Genomic DNA, 20,342 nt, shown 5'->3' with positions numbered 1-20,342 from the left:
ATGGAGACCACCTCAGGAATGGTCTGGGGTGACAGGGACAGGGACAAAATCCCCCCAAGCCCCTCCCAAGCATCCCTCAAGCATCCTCTGGGCACTGGACAAAATAAACTTGGCAGAAATCAAACTTAACACCACTTTAAATGCCTTGAGGAACATTTGCTCTTGCCACAAGTCACTTCTGATGGAAATGTAAACAAATCCCAAACATTAATAAACTGCCAATAGAAGCAATTCTGTGGCAATTCCAAGTTTCATCGGTTCCTGCACAGCTCCAGCTTGGCAGCTGGCAGGTTACAAAGAAACAAAATAATGGAAATTTGGCCCAAGATTATTAAAAGGAAGGAAAAACTCTGTATAGCTGTGACAAACGTGACAGCAACGAAGACACTTATGATTTTCACATGTGGCCAAGTCTCCAAGCCTGTGTATTCAGGACTAATTTAGGAATTTAGCTACTTGAGCTGGGCTTCCTGTGGGACTTCTGGCAGCCTTGCGTTCCTCATGTTGGGGTGAAAGAACCTTGTCAGGCTTGCTGGTATCATTTGCTCCCTTTCCTCCAGTGATTTTAATAAAATTTTCAAGGGAGGACAACAAAATATTTTTGTTACACTGGTCAGCCACAGCAGCCATTTTCCTCATCAGTTCTCCCACAAGTCCCTCAGAAGAAGCGGTGTCCAATTTTCCAAGAGTTCCTCCAGACAGAACCACAGCCACCTCAGAGGAGGGACATATGCTGTTGTCAAAGGCACTTGGGGTCAGAGAACAGTGCCTAAACTCACTGTGCCAAAATAATGTCACAATCTGCTTAAGAAAATTGTTAGAGAGATGCCTCTGCCCCAGTTAAGGTGCTAATGAGACCAAATCCAAAGTGGATAGTATTGAACAGTCAATGTGAGGTAGAGAAAGAGATGGAAAGAAGGAGAAAAGCAGGGGAGAACAAGGGAGGTACAGGGACAGAGACCTCCCCTGGGGCGGGGCAAGTTTGACATTGTCCCCTGTATGCATGGCCTTCCCGGAGTGGGGGTTTTACACCTGAGCCAGTTTGGGTAAGGGGGGTGGTGTTCACCCCCCCAGCAGGGATTACCCCACTGTTTCAGGTTGCAGTCCAAGATGTAACCAAATGCATGTTTTCCATCACCATCTTCACAAACTGTTATAAACAGGCAGGGCAGTGTTCTTTATCTCTTCCATGACTCAGCCCTGATAACGCCCTCCAGGGGCTCTCTTCTGTGAATGGGCCATTGAGTGTCCCGGCAGGACTGGTAAAATGACATAATCCCATTGTGGGATGCTCCGCCCAGGGGGAGGAGCCAAGCATTCCTACCTGGATATAAGCTGAGGCTTCTGACACCAGGAGCACCTTGGCTACTGGATTGCCAGAGGACAAGAGCTCCATCACCACTACTGGACCTTCAGAGGAAGACCAGACCCTTCTACAGGATCACTGCTTTGACAATCACAATCATCACTGCAACAGGACTGCAGCCACCATTTAATGGGACTGCTCCCACCACCCTGAGCAACAGGGTGCCAGGTTATATCCTTACTCTGTCGGTTTAAGGCAGTGTTTCTGTATCATTATCTTGATCTAAATTTCCTTTTTAAATTGTAATTCTGACTTAGACTCTCCCTGTGGTTTGCCTTGAAAGCAGTACAAAACGCCATGTACTCATCCATTGTTTTCCTCCCAAACCAGAATTTCCCATGCCAAAACCTTTTCCAGATGGAGGAGGAGGTTGTGAGGAAGACGAAGATGCCCTGGGACATGCAGGCAGGTGAGGAGGAAGTCAGTGCCCCTTTCCCGTTTTCTTTGCTCCACCTCCTAGCCCAGCATGGCCCCTGGCTGCAGGACAACAACATTGGCAATGCTGTCCTGCCAGGGATGCACTGGGGGAATCTCTTTCCCCTTCCCTCTGTCACGGAGGCCAATCCAATCCTCTCCTTGTCCTTCCTCCCCCAGACAAGGAGCAGAGGATGGAGACCAGTGAGGACAAAGCCCCATGGCACAACCTTGTAGCAGAGGCCATTTTGAGTGGCTCCACAGCACAGGAATACAATGGGGAAGAAAAGCTGCAGAGATCCTTCAGGAGGAGGGACTCCAAACCCAGCCCAGGGTGCTCTGAAAAGGAAAGACGCACCCAGTGCCAAGAAGGTGGACAAAGCTTCAGCCAGAGCTCAGAGCTGGTGGTCCATGAGCAGCTTCCTGACGGGGCGAAGCCCCACAAGTGCTTGGAGTGTGGGAAGAGCTTCAGGCAGAGCAGCACCCTGATCAGCCACCAGATGATCCACACAGGGGAATGGGCCTACGAGTGTGGGGAGTGTGGGAAGGGCTTCAGCTGCAGTTCAAAACTTGTCAGGCATCAACGCATCCACACTGGGGAGAGGCCCTACGAGTGTCTTGAGTGCCAGAAGAGGTTTCACACCAGCTCCCATCTCCTCCAGCACCAGCGGATTCACACAGATGAGAGGCCCTTCTGCTGCCCTGATTGCGGGAAGGGCTTCAAGCGCAACTCCCACCTCGTCAGGCACCAGCTCATACACACTGGGGAGAGGCCCTACGAGTGTCCCACGTGTGGGAAGAGGTTTGCCACCAGCTCCAATCTCCTCCTGCATGTGCAGATTCACACAGATGAGAGGCCCTTCTGCTGCTCTGACTGTGGGAAGGGCTTCAAGCAGAAACTCAACCTTGTCAGGCACCGTCGGATCCACACTGCGGAGAGGCCCTATGAGTACCCCACATGTGGGAAGAGCTTCACCCAGAGCTCTGACTTGACCAGCCAGGAGTCACCGATAAGGGATGTTCTGCCAGTGCCCCAGCTGCAGGAAGAACTTGATGAACTGCTCCAGCTTCTTCCCCCATTGGAGGACCCATATTGGAAAGAGCCCTGTGACCCATGGTGGGAAGACATCTGTTAATTTTCCTGCCCCAGCCAATGACATGGTGTGGAATTGAAGAACATGAGGGTCTGGCCATGGCCCTGTCATCACATTCACTTCCACCTCAGGTCATTGCCAGCGGCAGGAAAGGGACTCTCTCTCCCCCTGAGTGTGGTATTCACATGCCTTCTGAACATGTGAATGTTCAAAGCTGTGAGACAAGCAGAGAAGAAGGAAAACATAATTCTTACCTCTCTTGCTGTGCCTGTGTTGTGCTAAAGTAGAATGCAATATGGAGATTGTTTACTGTTGTGTTGTGTTTTTCAGGTTCTTAGTTATGTTAAGTTGTATATTGCAAGTTGGTTTGTTTCAATCGCCCCTGTGGTTGTGTAATGTTTCTACCCAGGTTGTCTCCTCCCCCGCAATCCTTGTCAGTCTCCCTGTCTCCTCCCCTGTTACCCCAGTTAACATTGTATCCTTTGTTCTGTTGCACCCCGGTGACTTGTCTGTCACTTGGCAACTCATCCTCTCTATCTAGAAGCTTCTCTTCTGGGCACCAAGTGATTGTTTCAGCAGCTGGGACCCTTCCCCTAGTCACTCCCCATTGGTCCCACAGCAGTGTCCTTTGTTCCTTTTCCACCCCTCCTGCTCTGCTATTGGTTGGAGGGCAGGCTCCACCCCTGTTGCCACCCCCCTTTAGAAGTTGCTGTAAACCCTTTTCCCACTGTCTTCAGCTTCTGGACCCCTGGACTTTTCATCTCCCTGCTCCTCCCAATAACCCTGTTTCACCAGAAGTCAAAGTCCACTTTCTTCACTCCCATCAACATCGGCATATAGTCCTTCAAGACATTCATGCGTAAGGCTCTCTCCTTGCAAGCGAGGAGAGTGCCCCCCACCTCGCTGTCGCTCACATGCTAAAAAGCTAGCCTGGGGCAGCCCTCAAGGAGGGCTTTTGGATGCATGTGGCCACAGTTTGGCACCCAATGTGAGGCCTGAGTTCATCGCTGGACCCTGTGGAAAGTGGACTCTGGGCTCCTGCAGATCTGCATCTGGACCTGCTGTGGGAGTGACCTCTTGAGACCACCTGGCTGTGAAACTTCCTCCAGTAGGAGCAGACCCATCTCTGGTGGGTGGCGCTCCCGGAGGCTCGGGGAGGCAGCTCCTGCACCCGAGGAGTCTTCCCCTGACAGGAACCCCCACATTTGGTCTTTTGTTCACCTAACACCGCATTTTTACTGAGAGGGGGCCCGAGTCAAAACGACGTTGAATTCTGCGCCTGCAACTGTAAGTGGTCTCCTCTCCCCTTCTCACCTTCTTCTTGTTCCCCTGTCTCTCTACCCCAGATCCTTTCAATTGATGAAGGGTTGGGGCGTCCTGAGCTCCTTTCGTTTACTTTGAGCCAGGTCTTTTTAACTTAGCACCTTTGCCTCTTTTCTGTGCTGCACAGCCACTGTCTTTTTCGATAGGGGCAGGTGTGGATCTTTCTGCCTTTTCCTTTTCATTTTTCCCAAGGGTGGTGGGTGTTGGTTCCCTCTCTTAACATCATAAGCCATGGGTGTGAGGCTTTCTGGGATCCAGAAAACAGCGTTTATCCAAGTTGTGGGAATCCTTGCGGGTGGCGATGTTCATGTTAAAAAAATGGGAATTAAGAAAGTTAATTGTTTGGTTGTTTTCTCACTTCCTGGAGGTTACCACTGATCAATTGTATGAGGTCAATTTTTGGGATGTAGTCATTGCAAAGTTGGCAGAATTAGGACGGTCAGGGGACTCCTCCTTTTCTAAGATCTTTGTGTCCGTCAAGTTAGAGCCATTTTAAATTCAAGGCGGGAATGGAGAAAACAACCATCAGTTAACACTTCAATCCCCAGTTCATGCGGTTCTCTCTGTCCTACCCCTCTTCCCTCATCCGTGGGCCCAAAAGGTGGAATCTTGAAGGGAGCTTCCACAGTTGTCACAAATCAGGGTCCCCATCTCGCCAGCTCTCTCCAAGGTTCTTGCCCCTGCCGCCCGAGAAGTCCTGGCCAAACTTCTTGGGACCTTCCCCTTCTGAGCCTCTTCCAGTTTGCAAATCTCCATCCCGAGTTCGCTTTAATCTCCCAGATCCTTATCCCTCACAAAATGGCTTCTATGAAGCCCAGTATGGTGGAAGTCTTGTGGCTTTTCCCACCAACCCAGTCTCCTCTTTCTATAAACCCTTTTGCATGTCGAACAACCCCTTTCTTATTTAGACTCCTCCCATTCCCCTGCCCCTTCCCTTGTCCCTCTGCCAGTCCCTCCTCAGAAATCCCTGCTCCATGTTACGTCCCTGAGGTGGAGACTGGAACATCAGGTCTCCCCGCCTAGTCCCTTAGCTCCTCCCCTCCCCCTCCTCTTTCTGGTTCCCATGCTTTGGCTTGTGGGGGGCAAGAGGTGGGACACCGGAAACTGGAGCCAATGCCCACAATATCAGCGGCTCGAGTCTCATACCATCCGGAGAGGGAGGGGAGGACATGAGCCCAATGGACCCCACTTTCCACACCACATAATTAAAGAACTTTGCAAGGCCCAAAAAGATTTTGGTAGAGATAGTGAACATTTCTGGGGAATCTTAAGGGCCACTCTCACAGAGTCAGAGGTACCCCGGCCAATCTCAAACATTTGTTTTCCTCCCTCCTCAATCCCACCAAGTACACCTTGTTGGAGGGAGTATGGAAAAAGGCAGCTCGGGAAATCCTCCCGACTCTGTGGGAGAATCCCCAGACTAGTGCAGACTTGAAAGGAGAGCCCATCTCTATTGATCATCTTTGTGGCCTGACAAACTGGGCACAAGGGCAGGTTCAAGCTGAAGTACTACCTCGAGAGGCTTTAAAAGAAGCCATGTAGTTGGCTGAAAAGGCATTCCTCGCTTTGCAAGTTGAGGCTCCCTTGTTAACATACTCTAAAATTTTTCAATCTCCATCTGAGCCTTTTACAGCCTTTGTAGAATGCCTCTGGAAGGCAGTGGAGTTGCAGGTTTGGGGTGAGGAGGCTTGTCAAGAGATTTTATGTGAGATGGCATCAGCTAACACCAATCCCAGGTGTAAGGTGGCCATTCTCAGCCTCCCATTAGAACGTCCCACCCACCTTGCAACTCATGCTTGAAGTTTGTGCAAAAAAGTTTTCTGTGCTTCCGGAGGAACCTACTCAAAAAGATCACATACCAAGAACTGCTCTCAAAGTTGCTTTTGCCAAACCTCCCATTGATGTTTATCCTACTTTGGCTCCAGGCATGCAAACCATGCCAAGACCTGCTGGCCCGCCACCGCCCGAGGATTGCCTGTGTCATCTCTGTGTTAAGCCATGCCACTGGGCCCTGGCTTGCCCACTGCAGCAGCAATTTCTTTAATTTAGATAGAGCCAGTCGCTTTCTGAGGAGGGGTCAAAAAAAAAATTTCTAAGTGCAGCCCCTCCCTTTGCGACAACAAAATTAAGGCAGAACAATTAAGCATCCTGTGAGGAGGGCAGGGGAGGACACCCCTTCAGACACATCCCACTTGTTGCTGACATAACTGACATGACTTTACCTGATGTGATTTCCAATGTTTCACCGGACATGACTTTTAAAGATTCACCATCTGCAACACCTATATACTTAAACCAAAAACCCATTCTGACGACATTATCTAAACTTTCTCCCTTCAGACTCCAGTTGACAAAGCCCATCCATCTCCGAAACTCTAATTTCCACGCAGTAACGGTTTCACCCAAGACCCCAGGTACTTGGCACTGGATCCGTTGCAGGTATGTAATCATTGGGGATTCAAATTTATGCACTCAGCAACAACATACTTAGCCATGCACTTGAACTGGCAGCATCTTCATTAATTGCTGCAGGGCTCGAGCTGCAAAGTGACAAAATTCAGAGGATGCCACCTTGGAAGTACCTCGACCTCGAAATTTCGAATGGATAATGGGCCGGGGCACAAATCCAAGGAATGTAAAGCTTTCCTGCAACAATGGGGAATAAGACATGCTGGCATCCCTTATTCCCCGACAGGTCAAACCATGGTGGAAGAGGTCTCAGCAGAGTCTCAACGTTCGAACATCAGCGAGAGACAGTGAATGTGGACCCTCCCCAGATCGGGTTGTCCAAAGCGCTTTTCAGATTAAACTTCTTAAACTGCAGTTTTGAAAATTTGAATCCACCCATGACTCGGTGTTACCACGCAAACCCTATACTGGAGCTGAAGGACAGGTCCTGGGTCATGGTAAGAGACCCGGAGAGCTGGAAAGTGGAGGGCCCCTTCCAGCTTGTCACCTGGGGAAGGGAATACGCTTGCGTATCCAGTCCCTCTGGGCCTAAGTGGGTACCCTCCAAATGGGTCAAGCCATTTCTACCAAAAAAACATTTGGCTTGTCAGGTAGTGCAAGTAGAAGATGTTTGTTGGAGGAGGAAGAAGAGACCTTTTTCAGATGATCTCATTATCCTGGAGTAGAACCACCCCCTTTTTTTGCATTGTACTCACTGATTCTGCTTCTTTTCCAGTAAACCCAAACCTAATGGCCCTCATCTGGCTTTGGATCACCGTCATCCTGGTTTTCATCTGGTCCACCATACCACCTGTTGATATGTGGATCATCCCCCAGCCAAAAGTTAACATCTGGAAAGTGCTTACCAAGGTCCTTGACCAGTATCTTCTTTGTTTGACCACCGTTTCAGCAGCAGACCCCTTGTCGACCTGCCTTGTGGGGATCCCTTCAAACCTAGATGAGTTTCCTCCCCCTCTCAACAGTTCCCTGAAACTCCTTGCCCATTAGAAAGTTACCTCTCCCCTGGAATTAACCCTAACCTTGTCTGGAGAAATCTCCTCCCCAAATTAAATCATTCAGATTCTGAACCCCTTGAGTTTACCTTGCTCGGCTCTGTGCCAGCCTCAGTTTGTGTCCAATTTCTGTTTTCCCCAGACCCCCTTGATAAATCCTACCTCCCAGTCCTTCAACACAATCAAGATTACACCGCTGGAAACTGGTGCAACGCCGTTTCCCAAATTTCCATGGCTTCGACTTATGACCACAAATCCCTATCCCTTCCCCGGGGAATTTTCTTAATTTGTGGAGACCCAGCTTGGGCAGGCATCCCCTCTCGCCTGATAGGAAGGCCCTTGTTCTTTTGGGAGGCTGACGCTGTTTGCACCCAACAATACCCAAATTTCAAATTGGAAATCTAGAAACGTCACACACAATTCAGCCCATTCCCAGAGAAACCTTCAAGAATTAGATTCTAAGTGTGATTTGGAAATTGTTCATTGGTCCAAACCTAAAGGTGTTGCAATCACAGTCCTTTTACCTTGCGTGGCTGCGACAAAAGCTGCAGGTGAATTAGCTCACCTAGAGTTCTGGGTAACCTAACAAGTGAACTTAATCTCAGCAGTCCTGAGCGACCTCCTATCAGATGAAGAAATAACAAGGCAGGCAACCCTTCAGAACAGGGCAGCAACTGATTTCCTGCTCCTGCTCCATTACCATCAATGTGAAGAGTTTGAGGGGCTCTCCTGTCTGAACTTGACATCTAAGGCCAAGGATGTCAGGAATACAATTGCACAACTGAAGGACATGGTGCATCAGATTAAGAAAGAGAGTGCAGACTGGCTGGGGGACATTTTCTCCAGATGGTGCCTTTCAGGCTGGGTGGGCTCTGTTTTAATAACCATTCTTTTGTTCTGTTTAGTCATTTTAATTGTCTGTGTTGCTGCCAGCATCATATGGCAGCTAATACTAAAATTTCTGACAAAGATGACATCTTCCCCAAGCATTAACTGAGTGCAAATTCCAACATCAGACCCGGAGGAAGAAGATCAAGACTCCACCGAAGACCATCTGGCTCCTGAGGAGGGCTGGTGGGCTTCTGCCCCACTAGCTCAACCTTGGTTTGGGGACATTTACTTGGAATTTAACAATCAAATTGAATTTACTTCATTTTAAGGACTTGTTTTCTCCTCTTGTGATTAATTTTAAACAAAAAAGGGAGAGCTGTTGTGTTGTAGTTTTTTTGGGTTTTTACTTATGCTAAGTTGTATATTGTAAGTTGGTTTGTTCCACTCATCCCTTTAGTTATACAATGGTTCTACCCAGGTTGCCTCCTCCCCCGCAATCCTTGTCAGTCTCTCTGTCTCCTCCCCTGTTGCCCCAGTTACAAATGCATCTTTTGTTTTGACTGAGCCTGGTGCCCTGTCCATCACTTGGCGACCCATCCTCTCCATCTAGAAGCTTCTCTTCTGGGTATCAAGTGATTGGTTTAGGGGGTGGGGCTGCTCCCCTAGTCGCTCTCCATTGGTCCCACAGCAGTGTCCTTCTTTCCTTTTCCACTCCTTCCTGCTCCTCTCTTGGTTGGAGGGCCGACTCCACCCCTGTTGCCACCCCCCTTTGTAAGTTTCTGTAAGCCCTTTCCCACTGTCTTCAGTTTCTAGACCTCCTAGACTTTTCATCTCCCTGCTCCTCCCAATAGACCCTGTATCACCAGAAGTCGAAGCCCGCTTTCTTCACTCCCGTCGGCATTGGCCCAGACTCCTTTAAGGCATTAGTGCGTAAGGCTCTCTCCTTGCAAGCGGAAGTGAGGAGAGCGCCCCCCCTCGCTGTGGCTCGTGTGCCAAAGAGCTAGCCTGGGGCAGCCCTCAATGAGAGCTTTTGGACTCATGTGGCCACATGTCACAATGATCCCTTTGGTTCCACAAGTTCCCACAGTGTAACAATGCCCTTTGGCTCCACAACGCCCCACAGTGTCGCAGAGGTCTCCACAGGAAGGAAACAACTGAGCCCCAGTGGTGCAGTGGCAGATGAGAGGCAGTCACCAGAGGCCAAGGCTAGCCAGACTTGACTGTATTGGCAGATTTGGTCTGGGAGTAAGCATGGGATATAGGGAATTTTAGAGGCAGAATTCCAATTTTGGCCATGGCCACCTAGACAAGAAAAACATTTCTTTTCCATAGGAATGAAAGCACAGAGCCCTAGTGCTTCACAGTCAGATGGGAAGTGGCCCTTGACATGCCAAATTCAGTGGGACCTGTCAGACAGCCCCCAGGAGGCTAAACCAGGCAGACTTGTTCTATGTTCCCTTGATTTCATGAGTCTCCTCAATGTCACAATGTTCTCATGGATTCCATGAGGTCTTGCAATGTCGCAATGGCTTCTTGGTTTAATGAGCCCCAGCAGAGTCACAGTGGTCCCTTGGCTCCATGTGGCCCTTCTGTGTCACAATGGCTCCTTGTTCCTATGGGCCCCACAGTTTGATCATTGACCCTTGCTTCCACAGGGCCCCTGAATTGCACAATGGTCTCCTTGATTCTATCAAGTTCCCCAGTCCCACCATGGTTTCCTTGGATCTCCATTGGCACAACTCACCCATGGTACCATGAGGTTCTGTAGTGTCACCATGGTGTCCTTGGACCCACATTGTCACAAGTGACCCATGGCTCTATGAGGTTCCGTAGTGTCACTGTGGTCGCTGTCAGAGGCTGGATGAGGTAGTGGGTTCAATCCTTGTGTGGGCCAATCACTTCAGAGCTGGACTTGATGAACCTTGTGGGTCCTATCCTACCAAGAATATTCTTTGCATCTGGCCATGTTGAGAATATCTGGTTGCTGTTTCTCCTGTGTACCAAACTCAAGGAAAGGAGCCTTTGGTCCCCCCCAGCATTTCAGTGTTCTGGGGTGTTCCAGCCCTGCAGGCTCACAATGGCCTCTTGTTTCCATGAGGCCCCTCAGTGTCACACTGGCCCCTTGGTTCCATGGGCCCCAACAGTGCCACAATGATCCCCTTGGTTCCACAACTTCCCACAGTGTCCCACTGGCCCCTTGGTTCCTTGAGGATCTGGAGTGTCACACAGGTTTATGACATTTGTCCTTGCTGCCCCTCACATCCCCCTGCCCCACAGAGAGCCCCGAGCCACCCGTGAGGGACAGGCCCTGCTGGCCCAGGCTGGGCTCAGGGCTTGGCCTTTCTGCTTCCCCCAGCCAGCCCAGGCCTTGCTCAGCATTGCAGTTCCCTGCCCAGAGCCTTGGGCTCCCTGCACTCCTGGCCTCAAGGATCTGCTCTCACCAGTCCCTGGGGAGCCTTTGGCACTCCCTGCCCTCACTGGGGCCCAACCATGCTCCAAGGCACTTGGAGTTTTGCTGCTGATTTCTTGAGCAGCTTCTTCATCCTTCTCTCAGTGCCTGAGGGTCCTGGACTCAGCCACAAATCCAACATGGGGATCATTAAACTACAGAAAGTCCTCAGGGGTTCTTTCTCCTCCTTCAATTTTCTTCCAATTGTCCAGTGCTTGTGCAGCTGATTGGAGTCAGTGTAGAGTTCCTTTAAGGATGAAAGATTTCAAAGTGCAACTCATGACCATTTTTGTTGACTCAGTGCAGTATTTTTTATGTTCCAGTTCAGAGAAGAGCTGATAGAAGCATTCCCCAGCAGAACTTGATGCTGAATGTCTCCTTGGGAGGTCTGGCTATGTAGGAGAATGAGCCCCTTGAGGGCTGACCCTGTTTGGCCAAGCTGCTCCTCACCCCCAGCCTTACCATGTCTGGAATGCGTGGCTCCTCCCTCTGGGCAGAGCACCTCACAGTGGGATGGTGTAATTTTTATCAGTCCTGCAGTTACACTCAATGGCCCATTAACAAAAGATATCTCCCTAGAGGGAGGATTGATTTGTTGAAGAGATAAAGAAAACTGCCCAATTAACAGAAAATAACTGCCCTACCTCTGACAGATGGCAAATACAATACACACATTATCTCTCAATCCAGAACAACAGGATTTCAAATTTTGGAATTTAACATTGCTCAAATCTGACAATAATGAAGCTTAACTTTGCTTAGTGTTATCAACCCGGAATTTGGATTAAATTAAACATTACAGAATCAAAAATTAATATCCTTAAAAGTTATACATATAACAAAATTTAACTTATTCTGATGCTATTAATGGAAAAAAGGCACTGAAAAGTTGAACAATCTGGGATTGAAATAACAGCATGATAGATTTACTGGAGGGATTAAAAGGATGTAATGAGTGTGTCATGATTTCATGTAATTTAGTTTTGAGAGAAGCCTATGGTAGCCACAAATTTTATGCAAGCATAAATTTACTAAGATCTTTAAAAGTGAAGTTTTACTGAAAGAAACAACAATGTGGAATTCGGCAAATTGCCCGGAAAAACCAGCAGCTTCTTGAAATTGTATTTAGCGTCATTTCAGATGGTCAATTTACCAGCATTTCTGTTAAAGAACCTCCGGCCAGTGCCGTGGTGGGGAGGCTGGCGGAGCCGCGCCGGGGGCTCGGGGGAACCGCGCCGGGAGCAGCCGAGCCACACACCCCAAAGCGCCCGCGGTTCCCCCTCCTGCCCCAGAGCCTGTGAATGTGCCTCCGTGCCAGAGGGAAGGGGCAGGAGATCTCCCCAGTGCATCCCCAGCAGGATGGCATTGGCAGTGGGGTTGTCCTGCAGCCAGGGGCCATGCTGGACTGGGAGATGGAGCAGGAGAGAGGGGGAAGGGGGCACTGACTTCCTCCTCACCTGCCTGAGTTTCCCAGGGCATCTTTTGCTTCCTTGCAGTCTTCTCCTCCATTGGGCCAAGTTTTGGTAATGGGAAATCCTGCTTTGGGGGAAAAAAAGGGGATGAGCACTGTGAGTCTGAAGGTCCTCTGCCCAAGTCCATCTCTAGAAGTCACCTGGTGTCCATAAAAACCTTCAAAAAGCAGAAGTGAATTAAAAAAAAAAAAGCCACCAGGAGTGTCCCACTTCCAGTCTCATCCCTCTGGGGTTCTGGTGATCCCCTCTCTCATGGCTGCCAAGGATCCCAGAGCACCTGGGTATCCCCCCTCTCCAGGGTCCTGTTTAGGGATGCTGGGGGGTTTTGGGGTCCCAGGGTCCCTCTCTCCAGCCTCCCCCCAATCCAGTCATTTGGGGCTCTCTCCTCTCCCCACCGCCCTGTCCTGGTTTAGGGCAAATTTGGGAGAAAACCTCCAAAAGGGGTTTCCTCTAGAAAGCAAATTCAAGCAGCCTCTCCCCCAATCAGTTTGGGAAAAGATTTCCTTGGAGAAAAGTGGAAAAACCTGATTATTTAACAGACAAAGTATTCATGAGCACAGCAAATGACGAATATTAAACAATAAAACCTCTTGCTGCTCCAAAAGAGATGACAAAATCAGAAAGTCCCTCTGTGGGCTGTAGCTCTGCTCACTCAGTCTCTTATCAGTCTCCTATCAGTTTCTCCAGCACTGGAAATGCCGTGGACCAGGCTCGGGCCAGTGGGCCACAGGTGGAGCTGCCAGGGCTCTTCTGGATGTTGAGAGCAGGTTTAAACAGCTCTAAAGTAAAAGAAAAACCACAGTCCAGGGCACTTATCTGCCTCAGAGAGCTAAAAACTAACTAAAACCAAAGGAGAGCCCTGTCCTGCAATCTGTCTGTCCAGCAGCCGGAATATAGAGGAGTGCAGTTTCTAAAAAAAACCTGCTCACTTCCTGCCTCCCTTCGCTCTCAGAAGCTGCCTTAAAGGTGCAGAACTCATTTCTGGGCTAAACAGATGAAGAGGGTATGAGCATGATCCCAGGTTCAGCCCTTCTGGGGGTTTGGGAGTGTCTTTGTCCCTCTGACCCCGATGATGTTTGGACAGGGTCACATCAGGGCTGAGCGGGACAGAGATCCCCGAGTATCCCCTGGGCTGAGAGGAACAGAGACTGCCCTGAGCACCCCCTGGCACAGGGTGAGGGGGAGGGAGACCCTCCAGGCATTCCCTGGAGTGAGAATGATGGAGACCCCCTGAGGAATGGCCTGGGGTGACAGGGACAGGAACAGCCCCCACAAGCCCCTCCCAAGCATCGCCCAGGGTGAGAGGCAAGAACAGAGCCCCCTTGAGCACCCCCTGGGCACTGGACAAAATAAACTTGGCAGAAATCAAACTTAACTCTGCATAAACCACTTTGATGAATATTTGATTTTCCCACAAGTGGCATGTGATGAAAACGCAAACCAATCCCAAGCATTAATAAACTGACAATAGAAGCAATTGTGTGAAAATTCCAAGTTTCATTGGTTCCTGCACAGTTCCAGCTCAGCTGCTGGCAGGTTCCCATAAAAGAAAAGTGGAAATTTGGCCCAGTACAGATTATTAAAAGCAAGAGAAAGCTTTGTGTAACTATCACAAATGTGACAGGGATGAAGAGAATAATGATTCTCACATTTGGCAAAGCCCCTGAGCCTGTGAATTTGGCATTTATTCAGGAACGTAGCTCCTTGAGCTGGGCTTCCTGTGGCACTTTAGCAGCCTTGTGTTCCTCACCTTGGGGTGAATGAACCTTTGTCAGTCACACTGGTAACATTCCTTCCCTTTTCTCCAGTGATTTGAACAAACTTTCCAAGGAATAACAAAATATTTTCTTTACACTGGTCACCCACAACAGCCATTTTCCTCATCAGTTCTCCCACAAGTCGCTCAGAGGAATTTGCATCCAAGTTTCCAAGAGTTCCTCTGGAAAGAAACAGCCCTCCTCCCACAGAGGAGGGAACCATGCTTCTGACAAAGGCACTTGGGTCAGACAACACTGCCTAAACGCACTGTGTCAAAATATTATACACAATCTGGTTAAGAAAATTGTTAGAGATGCCTCTGCCCCAATTAAGGTGCTAACGAGACCAAATGCACAGTGGATTTTATTGAACAGTAAATGTGAGGTAGAGAGAGATGGAATAAAAGAGAAAAAAGGGGGGAGGGCAAGAGAGTGACAGGGACAGAGACCTCCCCTGGGGTGGGGCAAGTGTGACATTGTCCCCTGTGTGTGTGACCTTCTCAGGGTGAGGGTTTTACACCTGAGCCAGTTTGGGTAGGGGGGGTGGTGTTCACCCCCCGAGCAGGGATTACCCCACTGTTTCAGGTTGCAGTGCAAGATGTAACCAAATGCATGTTTTCCATCACCATCTTCACAAACTGTTATAAACAGGCAGGGTAGTGTTCTTTATCTCTTCCAGGACTCAGCCCTGATAACGCCCTCCAGGGGCTATCTTCTGTGAATGGGCCATTGAGTGTCCCTGCAGGACTGGTAAAATAACATAATCCCATTGTGGGATGCTCCGCCCAGGGGGAGGAGCCAAGCATTCCTACCTGGATATAAGCTGAGGCTTGCAACACCAGGAGCACCTTGGCTACTGGATTGCCAGAGGACAAGAGCTCCATCACAACCACTGGACCTTCAGAGGAAGACCAGACCCTTCTCCAGGATCACTGCTTTGACAGAATCACGATCATCACTGCAACAGGACTGCAGCCACCATTTAATGGGACTGCTACCAGCACCCTGAGCAACAGGGTGGCAGGTTATATCCTGACTCTGTCAGTTCAAGGCAGTGTTTCTGTATCATTGCCTTGATCTTAATTTTCTTATTAAATTGTAATTCTGGCTTAGACTCTTCTCCTGGTTTGCCCTCAAACCTGTACAAAACTCAATGCACTCATCTCTTGTTTTCCTCCCTAACCAGAATTTCCCATCTCAAAACCACTGCCAGATGGAGGAGAAGGCTGCGAGGAAGTGGAAGATGTCCCAGGACCACCAGGTAGGTGAGGAGGAAGTCAGTGCCTCTTTCTCTCTCTCTCCTGCTCCATCTCCCAGCTCAGCATGGCCCAAGGCTGCAGGACAACCCCTCTGCCTTGGCCATCCTGCTGGGGATGCACTGGAGGTATCTCGTTCCCTTTCTCTCTGGCATGGAGGCAAAGCCCATCCACTCCTTGTCCTTCGTCCCCCAGACAAGAAGCTGAGGACGGAGACCAGAGAGAACAAATCTTCACAGCAGAACCTCATGGAAGAAGCAGTTTTGAAGGACTCCATGGCACAGGAATCGAACAGGGAGGTAAAGCCCAAGAGATCCCACAGGATGAGGGTCTGCAAACTCAGCCCAGGGTGCTCTGAGGAGGAAAGACCCACCGGGTGCCAGGAAGGTGGACAGAGCTTCAGCCAGGGATCAGAGCTGGTGGTCCATGAGCAGCTTCATGATGGGGAGAAGCCACACAAGTGCTTGGAGTGTGGGAAGAGCTTCAGGCAGAGCAGCACCCTGATCCGCCACCAGATGATCGACACCGGGGAATGGGCCTACGAGTGTGGGGAATGTGGGAAGGGCTTCAGCTACAGCTCAGAACTCGTGAAGCACCAACGCATCCACACTGAGGAGAGGCCCTATGAGTGTCCCCAGTGTCAGAAGAGGTTTCACACCAGCTCCAATCTCCTCCTGCATGAGCGGATTCACACGGATGAGAGGCCCTTCCGCTGCCCCGACTGCGGGAAGGGCTTCAACCGCAACTCCCACCTCGTCAGGCACCAGCGTATCCACACTGTGGAGAGGCCCTATGAGTGCCCCAGTGTGGGAAGAGCTTCACCCAGAGCTCGCACTTGACGAGACACCAACGGAGGCATCGTTAAGAGAAGCCCTGCAAATGCCCCAACTACAAGGAGAGCTTTGTGCCTGGCTCCAGCTTCATACCCAATTGGAGGACCCACGTTGGGAAGAGACCTGTCATCCATGCTGGGAAGACACCTATCCCTTCTCCTGCCCCTGCCAATGACATGATATGGGATCGATGAACATGAGGTTCTGGCCAGGGCCGTGTCATTATATCCACTCCCTCCTCAGGTCATTGCCGGGGCAGGAAAGGGTCTCTTTCTCTCTCCCTGAGGAGAAGGGTGTCCTTTGCAGGCAGGAGGAAATATGTGGCCAGGATGACCCAGTGAGTTGTGTTTTGGTTTTCCCTGTAAATAGTTTTTCTTTTCCCTTTTGTTAGCAGTATTTTTTCTGTTCTTGTTTGTTCTTTATCTTGTTGCTGTTCCCAATAAATTGTTCTTATCCCAGGCCAGGATCTATTCCTTTTGTGCTTTCCATGGGAGGCAGAAGGGCAGCGAGCAGCAGCATTGTTTTAGCCGGAGCAGGAATCTGAGGAATCCCATTCCTAAACCCCAGCCCTTGGAAACTGAGCATCCCAGCTGGTCCCAGCCCTGCTGGCCATGGCAACAGCCTTGGGAGCGGGTCCCTGGCTGGGGCTGTGGGAACCTCTTCCCTCTGGTGCCCAGGGACAGCACTGGAGGGAACGGCTGCAGATGAGTCGGGGCAGGCTCAGGTTGGATCTCAGGAAAAGGTTTTTCCCTAGAGGCTGCTGGGGCACTGCCCAGGCTCCCCAGGGAAGGCTCCCAGCTCCAGGGCTCTCTGAGCTCCAGCAGCGTTTGGGCAGCACTGCCAGGCCCAGGCTGGCATTGTTGGGGTGTCCTGTGCAGGGCCAGCAGTTGGACTCCAGGATCCTGATGGGTCCCTCCCAGCTCAGCCAGTTCTGTGGATCTGGGATCCCATGACCCATAGCAACAGGGGGCTGGTGATGGTTGCCTGTTAAGGATCAGATTTGTCACAGGCTCTCAGAAGGGTTCCATGGGGACTTTCCAAAAGTCTCCAGGCTGTTCAAGAGCTGGAATGTCACAGGCAGAGACAGGGGCTCCATGGACACCTCCCACGGGTTTCTGGGGATGGTAAAGAGCCTCTGTGGTCAGAGGCAGTCACAGCCATTCCATGGTGACATCCCAGGGCACCTTGGGCTGCAAAGGCACCGATCTGTCACAGGCACTCATGGGGGCTCCATGGTGACATCCCAGGAGTCCCCAGGCTGCCAAAGAGCCGGGGTGTGACAGACACTCCTAGGGTTTCCTGTCATAGGTACAGCAGGAGCTTCAGGCAAAGTTTATTTTAGAAGCTCCTGTTTGGTCTCGAGGTGCAGAAAGGATCCCAAATAGCCCCCACAGATCCCCAAATGTCTCTGTGGAGTCAGAGATGACACAGACTGAGGTCGGAAGGCTGAGAGCTAAAAGCCACCCATTTATTCAATCCTCTTCTTTTATACTTTGGTTTGCTACTAGTGGACCTCATTGGTCATTTAATCAACACATTTCACATGACTGGCTAATGAAGAAAACACCTTCCATTGAACAACTTTATGGAAAAAAACAACCTATTCCAAACACCACCTGTGGATAATTACAATTCTTTCTCTCCAGCTCCGAGTTCCCAGACCAATTCATGGGAAAGCTTATCTTGCTTTCTCTGTCTCTTGACCGGACTGTCATATCCACACTCAAACATCCCCACGAATCTCCAGGCTTTCTAAACTCTTTTTGTGAGAACAGCCATGGAGCAGCTGGTTCCAATTCCAGCCCCAGACTTTTCAAGCATTTCTGTGTAAAGAATTAATGAGGTGGAATTAACATTTTGTTGTGGTTTTACCAAGAAGTGAGTTTCTGGGAAAGTTGTGGTCAAACCAATCAGTGGCCAGATTTGAAAATTGCCACCAGGTGTGGCCACTGGGGACCTGGATACACCTCTGAGAACACACAGGGGTTAAAAGCAGAGGATTCCCAGAGGGACTCTCTCTTTTGACTCCAGCGGTGAGTTGATCTGACCTCTCCCCTGCCCAGCTGTGTCTGGGTGGGGCAGGGGAGGCCATGCGGCCTGTGGGGAGGGAGGCCGGAGCCCTGCAAGGTGCAGGGTGGAGGAGATCTGGGATGTTTGGGCAGCCCCCCCGGGAGAGAGTGATAGAGACTGTGCTGGCTTGAAATTTGATGTCTTGTGCCGGCACCACGGCCAGGAGAAGAAGTGGTGGGGGCAAGGTGCCCAGCCGCAGGCAGACCATGGCTGAGGTTTTAACCCCTTTGGTACTGAAACAATGGAAGCTGTAAAAACACTGATCCTCCCCAGGTGAGAATTGAGAGGGAACAAAGGATGAGCAAATGAGAAGAAGGTTTGAGTGAATAAAGAAATGCCAGCAGATGAGAAGCGCCGTAGATGGAGGAGATGATGGAGTGGGATTTTGTGCTAGACCTTTCTCTTACATGGCCACGGGACAGAACCAATTTCTTCCTGTAATGTAGAGACTGTACCTTGGGGGAGGCGGTTGGCCAAAAACCAAAAGTGACAAAGCTGTTGTAAGAAGAAATAGAGGGAACAGAGACTGATGAGGAGGGTGTGGTGAAGCCCTCTGCCTTCAGAGGAGAAAGATCTCTGTTTCACAAGGCCCCAAGAGGTGAAATAACGGGGGGACAGGTGTCCCAAATAGTGAGAGGCTGCCACTTCTTGAAACTGAGCAAAGCATTCTTAAAAAGACCTAAGAAGCAGTTTGGATCCATGGCCGGTGGTGAGAGCACTGGCCATGGAAGGAAGATGGTCACCATGGCAGATTCTCTCCGGGCGGCTGCCACGTGTGACATGGAAGCACAGGAGGTTCCAACTGTGTTTCCTGGGGAGGCCCATGGTGCAAGAGGGAGACTCCTCTCTCCTGATGAATTGGGGGAGGTTGTGTGAGAGATGATATTGGACTGAGAAGTGAGTGTTAGAGAGGATTGAGTGTTAGAAAGGTAGAAGGAGGAAGAGTGTTTTGGAAGTGTTCCATTGTGGATTGTCGTGTGTAATTTTTTTTCCCCTTTTTCCCCTTTTGTCTCTATGTTGTAGATTAATAAAGTGTTGGTTTTTCGGTTTTTTTTTCCGCTCCATTCCCAAGTTGGAGCCTGCTTTGTTCTGTTTCCGAGTCCCATCTCACAGTAACCATTTTGCAAATATACCTTTCATGGGAGCACTAGCATTGTGCCAGGGTCAAACCACCTTTATAGAATTTGTTTCGCAGGATTAAGGATGGCAAACCAGAGATATTTATATAAATATCTATTATAGCAATGATGAGACAAAATTATCTTAATCAGAAATATTTACATCAATATATAAGAGCTATAACATATTATATTGTATAGAGCACTTGGAAGTGATTTCAAAGCAACTGTGTTAAAGCAAAACCAGTTATTTAAGAGAGATTAATGTCACTCCCTAAGAATAATGATTGTGGGCAAATTCCTTTGGCTCAGCCTGGAACAGTGACCTTGAGGGGTGTCCCCATGGTAGGGAGGAATCACCACACCCCCAAGTAGGGAAATGTCAGGAGATGCTGCTGTTAAAATCTGGGACGGGGCTTCTCTAGTCTGAAGTGCTGCCCTCTCAGTCAGATGTGCCCAGGCTGGGGCAGCTCAGCAGCTCTGCAGAAGCTCTCAGTGCTGTCCCTTGGTTGTTCCTTTCTCTGTGAATTATTCCATCCCTGCCACAGTTTCCTCTCCCTCTCAGGATGTCAAATTTTGGGATGGAGAAGTCTGCTTTCAGCATTATTCACCCCAAAAGCAGCATGACCCTCCTCCTTCATTTCCCACTGGGGGCTTTGCAAACAGGGCCTTGCTGGAGTTGTTGGAGCCCATTGCAGGCAGAGCCTCCTGCTCCAGCAGGAACTGCCTTTCCTGTGCCAGCAGCAGGGCAGGTCCCGCTGCAGGAAAAGCCCCAGGCCAGCCCCAGCACAGGGAAGGGCTCGGGCACAAGGGCAGAGTGCCATGCTGGGAGCTGTGCCAGGCAGAGCCTGAGGCACCAAAGGCACCTTGGCAGCAGCAGCTGCTTGCAGGGCATGGC

General features: G+C 50.0%; 1 protein-coding gene across 1 annotated transcript; it reads left to right on the top strand.

The window, feature by feature from the left end:
• Positions 1-1,416: 1,416 nt before the first annotated feature.
• On the top strand, positions 1,417-16,262 carry LOC135279722 (zinc finger protein 551-like). The gene is made up of 3 exons (XM_064387170.1): positions 1,417-1,775; positions 1,961-2,656; positions 15,811-16,262. The coding sequence occupies exons 1-3, from the start codon at positions 1,664-1,666 to the stop codon at positions 16,260-16,262; spliced, it is 1,260 nt and encodes a 419-aa protein (XP_064243240.1). The 5' UTR covers positions 1,417-1,663.
• The last annotated feature ends 4,080 nt before the right edge of the window (positions 16,263-20,342 follow it).

The sequence above is a fragment of the Passer domesticus genome, chromosome 12, assembly GCF_036417665.1.
Source record: "Passer domesticus isolate bPasDom1 chromosome 12, bPasDom1.hap1, whole genome shotgun sequence".
NCBI lineage: Eukaryota > Metazoa > Chordata > Aves > Passeriformes > Passeridae > Passer > Passer domesticus.
Note: the sequence above shows the minus strand (reverse complement) of the source record. Positions and strands in the feature narration are given on the sequence as shown.

What these genes read in the sequence shown, in the direction of transcription:
- LOC135279722 (XM_064387170.1), top strand. Translation starts at nt 1,664, where the DNA reads ATGTACTCATCCATTGTTTTCCTCCCAAACCAGAATTTCCCATGCCAA. An exon ending in GCCCTGGGACATGCAGGCAG is followed by an intron (nt 1,776 to 1,960) that starts GTGAGGAGGAAG and finishes TTCCTCCCCCAG; the next exon opens with ACAAGGAGCAGAGGATGGAG. An exon ending in GCCCTTCTGCTGCTCTGACT is followed by an intron (nt 2,657 to 15,810) that starts GTGGGAAGGGCT and finishes GGTGCCAGGAAG; the next exon opens with GTGGACAGAGCTTCAGCCAG.